The 9,047-nt window shown below is 45.7% G+C and overlaps 1 protein-coding gene and 1 long non-coding RNA gene across 2 annotated transcripts; one reads left to right on the forward strand and one right to left on the reverse strand.

Annotated features, from left to right (window-relative positions):
• The first annotated feature begins 95 nt into the window (after positions 1–95).
• LOC119227185 (uncharacterized) lies at positions 96–3,030 on the forward strand. Its single transcript, XR_005121324.2, has 5 exons — positions 96–225; positions 586–756; positions 1,371–1,477; positions 1,643–1,727; positions 2,754–3,030. It is a non-coding gene; the product is annotated as an uncharacterized LOC119227185 (long non-coding RNA).
• Positions 3,031–3,037: 7 nt separating this feature from the next.
• LOC119227181 (basal body-orientation factor 1-like) lies at positions 3,038–8,795 on the reverse strand. Its single transcript, XM_037485691.2, has 11 exons — positions 8,662–8,795; positions 8,316–8,568; positions 8,164–8,229; positions 6,962–7,105; positions 6,783–6,863; positions 6,626–6,696; positions 5,981–6,125; positions 4,990–5,477; positions 4,686–4,790; positions 3,882–3,962; positions 3,038–3,734 (listed from the first exon to the last, which is right to left on the reverse strand). Exons 1-11 carry the CDS (start codon positions 8,703–8,705, stop codon positions 3,635–3,637), a joined length of 1,578 nt encoding a protein of 525 aa, XP_037341588.2. The 5' UTR covers positions 8,706–8,795; the 3' UTR covers positions 3,038–3,634.
• Positions 8,796–9,047: the final 252 nt, after the last annotated feature.

Below are 9,047 nucleotides of genomic sequence, written 5' to 3' on the forward strand. Positions count from 1 at the left end.
GGGATTACCTTAGACCTGAGCTAGGGATTGGATAGGAGGGGCTCAAAGTGGACGAATCAGGGCGCGTTCTTTATGGGCGCGTGAACATGGAGCGAATAGCAAGCCTCGAAATACAGGAAACACGAATGCCGCCCGTAGAGTTGGTGAATAAAGTGGTCAAATATTACATAGATTAAAATTCCCACCAGTGCATCAACGGCATTAATATCAGCACTAAAGGCTAATGTAAGATAGGTACGTTTTGGGCAGGTGTGACAACTTGTTTACCACGTGCAATGTGTCATGTGCTGCAAGTTAAGTCGGGATTGCTTTTATAGAAATACATATATCTGTTTGACGCAATTAAATTCACTCAAGTGCACCTCCCATGGCAAAAAAGGAGAGAAAAATAAAAGCAATTACAACACATATATATATTTCTCTATTTCTACTGACGATATTTATTATGTATTGTTATTTACCACCAGTCAGATTGACTCAGTTAGTCCGCCTGAAGCCTTCTCATTAATTGCAAATGATTCTTTTATGATTTCTTTTAGGGTGGCCTTTAATAGGAAAGCTGTCTGTTTTGCTTGGTTAAAATAGGTGTAAACAGGTGTAAATATCTGACGCATCCTGTCCAGAAGGTGGCAGCATCGGCCAACAGATTCTTGTTGTGGTTTTGGTTCTCTCTGCCAGCGGTAAAGATGAGAGGGTACCAATCAAACTCCACTAAAATGGACTAAAATGTTGACTACATTCACAACACAAAATTTGGTAAGTTGTTTGTACATAACTCCCCTGATGTTCCCATCTGGTCTGCTGCTCTGTGGTGCTCACACATCCACTTTCGGGAGCCCAGAACCATGGTGCGGTGATGGCGGATGCCAACAAGGAGAACGCTGAACCAGCTCGTGGGTGCAGCGTTTGGGGCACCCCTCTCCAGAGGCCTTATTCCCCCTTGGTTTAGTCATCTCGTGGCCACCCACGTCGCGGTGACCAAGCCTCTCGCCCTTTTGCCATGTTGTAACTTCTCATTGCAATCAGCTGGGAGCGAGGGCTTGTTGAGTCAGCCCTGCTGCAAATCTGTGGGCAGCTCTGCGGCCCGCAGCTAAATGGTGGTTTTAAAGCATCAAATCTTTTGGGCGAGGGAGTTGATGGGGAGTAAAATAGAGAACGATTATCCTTGTTTGCTGTGATATGTATTCGTTTCTCTTTTTTTTGTAGTAGTAGTAGTAGTAGTACACAGGAAACCTGTAAGTATCCATTTTTGAGGGAGTGCCTCGAGGTGCCCCTCGTCCTGGTTTTGTAGCAAAAGGTCAGGTCAACATAATGAGCTCGAATCATGCCAATGCCATAGTAAAGCCGGGTTGTTTTTGGGGCCCTGCCAGGAGACCAGCCTGGTGCGGATGTGGGGCCTCTGATCTCTTCGGAGGCCAAAGAGAGTCTGCAGTATGATCCAGAGTGGAGAAGAAGAAGAGGAGCAGCAACTTTATGGGTACAAAAGAAAGTTAACATCTTGACTGGCTGTTTAGTTTAACTTTCTTTTGCTTCCCCAACCTGAGATGAAGCTCTACACTCAGATCTTTGGCCCTGTGCTGTATTCTTTTTTTTTCTTCGTTGAGGCAAACACTCTTGATGATGCCATCGATGTGGTCAACAGGAACCCCTGTGGCAACGGTACAGCTATCTTCACCACAAATGGCGCCACTGCACACAAATACACTCACGAGGTGGACGTGTGCCAGGTGAGTGCCTGCAGCCTCCAAATGTGTTCCTCTGTTTTGAGAGAAAGGAGACGTTCACGTCCCTCTGTCATGTCTAAACGGCACCTCTAGTAGGGAGCACATCACATCTGTTTGAAAAGTTTCACACACAGAAAAACAAAACCTTTTTTTTTTTTTTTCCATGTCAAGGATAGCCTTGTTTGCCCATAACCTAATATACACACATCTGGGAAGCCCCCCCCCACCCCCCCTCCCCACACAGCCCCACCAGTCAGGACTACAAATAGCCTGAGTAAATACCTGTCTCACTAAAGAAGACAGGGGGACATAGGAGCATGTTTTCCTGGGACATCCTAAATTAAACTCAGAAGGGATTCCTACAGTTCTATTAAGCATAAATATGGCCAGCCTCCCCGCCCCCCCCCCCCCCCCCCCCGGTTTGTTTGAGTGTGGAGCCTTCGTTATGTGTTTGCTGTTCACAAGTCGGGGAATGCTGTGCAGGCCCGTGTGCTGTTCTGCGCTCCAAACCTCCATGCAACAAACATCAACTTCTTCCCTTTCTTTTCCTGGCCAAACGGTGTCCAGACCTATTCCCGCTGTTTCAAACCTTCTAAACCAATCATGCCCTGCCTTCATAACAAAGTTTTATTTAGTTTCTCTTCCCTTTCGGAACAATGTGTGCTTTCAAAACTGCAAGTATAAGCCACAAGTTTGTCTTTGTTTAGTGGGATAATGTAAGCTTGTTTTTTAAAAAGGTATGGATATACCACATCTATCATCAGCCGCCTCGAACTCAGACCCAACAATTTAGGATCCTGGGGAATTGTTTTACAAACTTACACTTATGGAAAATACGGGCTTTCTGCAGGTTGCAGGCAGTTCCTATCCCTTTGCACTGCCCATGTGCCCTTTTACTGGCTCAAGAGGATTCCTCTCAGGGGACGTGAATTTCTATGGAAAACAAGTCTGAAATGAACAATGCAAGCTATTAAGAATGAGAAGGGAAAAAGTTGATGTAAAAGCATATTTCTTTAGTCATTTTTATAGGGAATCCAGTTCCACACACAAACAAACTATAATCTCCAAATGAGAAGACGAAGAGGCTCTCTGAGGGGGGAGGGATTCCTCTCCCGGTATGGATAGACTGCGATGCATGTCATGTGTACAAAATGAACAATGTAAAAGATGTACAGTACGTTCAACGCAACAGATGTGTGATTTCTTTTTTTTTTTTGTTATACACAATTGGGCAAATAAAATAACTTTCCAAAAATGAGGTTTCCTTCAAATGATACGTTCTGATTCTTCTATGATTCTTCAAACCGCTTTGTTTAGTCAGTTGGTAGTCATGTTGAATAGGTTGGTAGGATCAGGGTAAATTTTGACATTTTGGCAGAAGATAGTGCGTGTGGTTTCTGATTGGCAGTTAGTGTGCTTTCTTTGCCACGTACTTTGTACAAGGACAAAATGTTTTTGTGTATGGAGTACTATCATTTTAAAAGTGAATTTTCATTTCATGATGCACTCCCTATTTTTTTTTTTTTTAGAGGTCTTGTATTCAAAGTGTAAACAGATCTGTCAATGTCAACAGTGCAAAAAGCTCTACACAGCTGGGGTGACGTTATTGGAATCTATAATTTCCTCAAATAAAACACCGGTATTGCATTTCTTCAATAGTATTTTCTTACTTTTGCACGGACACTTATGAGGCATATTTTTTTAGGTGGTCCAGTCTAATTTAACCTATGAGCAATCGGTTTATTGATCCGTTTAAAATGGTTCACAGAATTTCAAAAAGCTTCACCTGTGAGTGTATATATATATATATATATATGGTAAAATGTTTATAATGAGCACCATTAAACATCGAGGCATTCCACTACACACAGGGTGGCACACGTACGAAGTGTGAGGTGCCACAGAAGAGGTCACGCGCTGTGGACGTCCGGCAGGCTGCTTGGGCTCGGAGGCCGAACGGACTCGGGTGCCCGGGTGATGAAGGTCGCCGGGGAGGGCTCCTCTCTCGTTCTGAAAAACAGGCATCAAGCAACGCTAAAACTAGCAACTAATCAATGAATCAAACCGAGGCGATAGTGCTCCCCAAGCCTTTCCCTCTAAATGTGGAATGTGGCACCGGTAATTGCAAAGGATGATGCACAATGTTGGTTCCCGTACATTCCCTTGGCGTCTTCCCCCGCGGCATCGCTGTCGGTGAGCCTCTTCATCTCAGAGGAGGCCGGGTGTCTGCTGGCTTTCCTATCAGGAAAATGAAAAGTCGCAATTAAATACAGAGCGTCTTGGTGAAAAAGCCTTGTTCTAGCACACTGGTGTGTCTCATCACTCTGTCGTGGGGAGGGGATGGTAGGGGGAGGAGGGGAGGAGGGGAGGGGGGAGGGGTTGTCACTCTGGGTAAACCAGATGAACATGTTCTTTTGATGCTCGGCGTTATTCTGCCGCACGTCGTGCCAGACCGCCGCTAACGCGGATATTTTTCTCCTCCCGCCCCGCCGTACCTCCGTACATTCGTCTCCCCATCACGCTCTTTGAAAATCATGTTTCCAGCTGCTCCCTGGCCACAAAGCGTTCAAGGAACAAAATAAACTGCGAGTGCGCGTGAAGGAGGGCCAATGAGCTGAAAGCAAATCGACGTGACCAGATGTTTGTTTCCGAGCACACGACTCTGTGGCCGGGCCTATTTTTACTATTGTGCCCAGACTCCTTTCTTCATTCTTTTTAAGCAGCTGGATGGAAAAGAAAATTGGTCAAAGCCTAACTGATGTTTTATGGTATCCTCTTCTGCTGAGAAACAGGCTGTTTATAACATTAAAAAGAGGGAGGAGTCACCAGAAGTTCAGCCTGACCTACGGTTTGCTGTCACTGCCTTTTGTTCATTTTCAGGGGTATTATTTAGGATTAAAGAAACAAACAAGGCTTTTGCTCAAACAAACATAATGCAATCATTGGATGATTTTTAACTACCTTTCCCTCTGTCCATTCATTTTAGCAAAGAGCAGCCTGAGCACTTGTTCCTTCTGCTCCCAAGTTAGATCAGTGACCTCAACTCGGCTGCCTGGTTGATGAGTCCTTAAAAAAAGACAGGTGGTAATAAGAATGCATGTTAACCCCTGCTATTGTACACATTGTTTCACTGTTACATTGCTTCATCAAGATTAACCATGAAGTGCAGACGACTGAATGTGCTCCTGGTTACCTGGTTCTGATAAACACGAGTTCTTAAAAATACTAAGACAAAGTGGTGGAAATGATCAGGAAGTGGACCCACCACCTTGCCGCCGCCTCCATGTCTGAATAGACAGAGTTGGTGCTGTGGGGGCCTTTCCCAAAAGTGCGGATAGGTGGGAACTTTTGTTTTCCTGCCGTGGCCTCCCTCAGCCGCCTGCGATAAGCCTGCAGCGCCTCCTTCTTGTACTGCGACCTGCTGGCCGCGATCTCCTGCTTCACCTGGACCAGGGCCTCGTGGAAGAACCGCTCCAGCTCGCTGCGCTGCTGCACGATGCCGCGCGCTAGCCGCTTCACGTGGCCCAGTTCCCTCTCCCGCACGGCGAGCACCCTCCGGAGCTCCTCCAGCTCTACCTGGGCGGCCGGGACGCTGACCAGGGTCTCCTCCTCCTCCTCCTGTGTCTCGGGTCCGTCCTCTTTGAGCTCCCGGGCCTGCTGCAGGTAGGCTACCGTGGCCCTCAGCTTGGATAGCTCTTTGTTTTGGGCCTCCATCTGAGCTGCGTTTTTCTTTACCATCAACTCCAACGTGTTCTGGGATATAGCGGACAGAGGAGCAGAGCAGTGAAAATGCAACTTTGGAAGAGCCTTTAATTTTCCTGCCAGCGCAGAGCTGGAACAGGTGATGGTTTGTGTGCCCAAGGCTTCAACGCGGTCGGATTTACTTCGCGTATTCACTGTCATCATCGGAGGTGCGACTAATGTACCAAATATTTATTTGTTGGAAGGAATCCGTGCCAAAAGAAGCCACTGAATTTGAACCCATACACTGCTGGAAACTCCACCACAACCACTGACCACTGAGAGGCTGGGCAGCAGTCAGGAGGTGGAGGGGTATACGAGTCGGACCACAAGCAAAACACACAGGGTCAGCACAAGTAAACAGCACAAGGGAAAAACCACCTGAAATACCTGCACAGGTCTAAGTGTTTCATAACTGAAATGATTGAAAATGACTCCATGGAGATGAATGGTTTCTATCCAAGGACTGCCTGAGAGAAACGCTTCTGTTTGCTGTTCTACGGGGTCGAACACACCTTGTCCAGTGCCAGGGAGGTCTTTTCCTTAAACATTGAATTTGTCAATATCTGCAGTTGCTCTGACTCCTTTATGTGATATTTCAGCGCTTCGTTGAGTCGGACGTTCTCCTTGAATACAGAGCGCGAGGCGTCGTCCAACTTCCTATAGAGCAGGACAAACAAAACAAAAGTGACTCTGATGATGAAAATATCCCTATATATATTAATGTCATGACAGACATAATTTGCTCTGCTTCTTTACTGGCTCAGTGTACTTTATGTTTTAAATAAATGACTGACACCGTGACCAAACCGGCAGGACCGCACCAGTATCAATGTTGATGTTTTATGAGCTGCAGAGAGTAGCTAAACATAGCGGTGGTGAAATAAACATCTTAAGGTAATAAACTATGGTTCCCCACACACATCACGCTCCCTTGTTCTGGGGCAGATGAAGATGTGATCATTGGCTCGGATGATGTAGATTATCTGAATATGACCGGACGGTGTGGTCAAGAAAATAACATTAGTTGTATTTATATATATTTAAACATATAAACCCTTACGTGCGTTCATTATTATTTCTGCGTTTTCGGAGAACCTCAAAGTGCAGCTTAAAGAAAAACATTAGATTGTAAAAAGGAAGTGCGGAGACACACTCACACGATGGCTTTGTTGTGGGCCCTCTCTTCCACCAGGGCGATGGTTTTCTCAGCTTCCTCCTCCAGGCGAACCTGCAGGGAAATTTAGAAAAACTCGCTTAATATTCAGCCTGTGTCTTCCGAATTGATCAGAGAAGGATGATTTAACTAAACCGTGCCTTTTCTATGAAGAATTTTCGCTCCAATTTGTTGAGGCTTTCCCTGTGGTCCTTTTCGGCGACGTCCATGTTTTCTTTAATCTACAAAATTGAAAACTCAAAAGTTGTCGTTTGCATTCGCATCCTGACAATAGGATCAACCTTTCACAATAGGAGAAAAGGTGTTTTTTTGCACTCACATCAATGAGCTCCTGCTCCATTTGGGATTTCCTCTTCTGAAATTCCTTAATTTTCTTCATCCCATCTTGGATCATATCAAAATCACTGGACTTCTTCATGAACAGTTCCTTCATCTCATTGATTTGCGTTGTGTAATCTTCAACCTTGTGTAAACCAATAACATTACATACACAGTGAAAAACGTTCTGCACAATAAATGCGTGCCTTAACTGTTCTGCTCATTTAAAAAAAGTACTATAGAGATTCTGTAAAGTTGCCATGCGTGCAGCTTGGGAAGAAGAGTTACATACAAAGATCTCACATACTCTTTTTCAAACCAACTTGTGCACAGATCAGTGTGCCCAAAAACCTCAAGATGCTACTGTGGAGAAGCCTGTCAGAGCAGAAATGTGACAAAACGACCAAAGTCACGAGAGACTCGCGAAGCACTCGCCCACTAAGATGTAGACGAGGACTAAATGACAGGTTATCGACCATCTGCCTGCCACTTTTTAGGCCTAATCGTGTTCATCCACATAATCGAACCAGCCGCTGTGCAAGTTGCTTTGCATCATATGCAATTTTCCCTCTGGGTGACCGACCGAATGTTCAACATCCCAAAAAGTAGCCACAAGTTCACAACCAAACAGGGATGAGATGTTTGTCTTCTCCTCATGATGCACAGGGGACTACACTTTTTGGTTTTTATGCTTTCAGTGGAGTAGTTCTTCACAGGGACATAGAGGCTCTGAACTGCATGTATTGGTGTCTCCTGTTCCCAGTAAGCCACATGCAACAGTCCCATACATGTCATTAGGAGGGATGTTTCACGTTACCGTGCTTCCTTTTTACATCCCCAGAAGCTTATTGTATGAACTCAATGAGCAAAGCTGGAGGAAAACAGCTGCTATCGAGCAGAAGCAAAAGTAGATATTAAATGAATCCCTTTAATAGTTTGATCTCAAGCAGCAGGACTCGGCTGAGGTAAACGGGTTTAAAACAAGTTCCCTTATGCAAAGCAAAACAAGTGTCTGGTGAGGTCAACACATCAAGGTCCGGGGTGAGAAGGTTTTCATTCCGTCTTGGTTGTTGTCTGCTAACATATTGAATACTACTACTTAACACTTGACCCGGTTCATCGGGGTCATATGGCGCATTCTACAATGAACAAGCCTTGCGGCCCAAACACTGCCTGCTTTTCTTTTTCTTTCAACGAACTCACCACTTTCTTTTGTTCTTTACGTGCAAGTTCTTCTTGAACTATGAGGCTTTTCTGCAGCGCATTGATCTGTTCAAAAAAGACACGATCGTTTAAAAAACGGCCGCCGTTCATTCAAACTTGTCCACATTTTTACGCACGCGTGTTGGCGCGACCTTGTTCTCTTTGGCCGCGTCTTGTCTCGTCAGGAAGCCGGTGATGTCGATCGCGTCCTGCTCCGCTCGGTACAGCCGGTCGGTGAGCTCTTCGTTCGCACGGGCCAATCTGCGCGAGGCCTCCCGGTACTCGACGAGCGAGCTGTCGGTGACCCGGAGCCTCAGCTCCCACAGGGCCGCCGTGGCCTTGGCTTTCTCGATGTCGGACTCCTTGACCGCTTTGGTCTCCTGTTTTCCTTCTTTCTTCCCCTTTCTTTTTTTTTGTTTTTAAACAAACGATACACAAAAGGGGGAGTTCGAGTTTTCTTTTTTGGTTTTAATGAAGCGAACAAATGTCGGCACTTACCCGGCTTTCGCTCGCTTTACTTTGGCGACTCTCCTCTTCTGCATCGTTGCTGAAGTCGAGGTGCCAGAGCCCCGTGACACCGTGAGGGGAGGAGGTTCGACACCAAGTTAACGGGGCCGGTACCGGTGTTTGTTGTTGTAGTTGTTGCCACGTAGTGGCGCGTTCTGTTGTTGTTGCCATGGAGACACGGCAACCGACAGGTTCAAGTTCCTCTGGTACGGGACCTTTGGGACCCGTGGTGTATTTATTACACACGCTTGTGGTCATTTGATCATCTTTCTCTTTGAAATTAAACATTTTATGTGTATGGATGTACAACTATACCCATTTTTTTAAGTTGCACAATGCAGGACCTCGATGGAACAAAGTAATCGTTATCATGTAAA

The sequence above is a fragment of the Pungitius pungitius genome, chromosome 14, assembly GCF_949316345.1.
Source record: "Pungitius pungitius chromosome 14, fPunPun2.1, whole genome shotgun sequence".
Classification (NCBI taxonomy): Eukaryota; Metazoa; Chordata; class Actinopteri; order Perciformes; family Gasterosteidae; genus Pungitius; species Pungitius pungitius.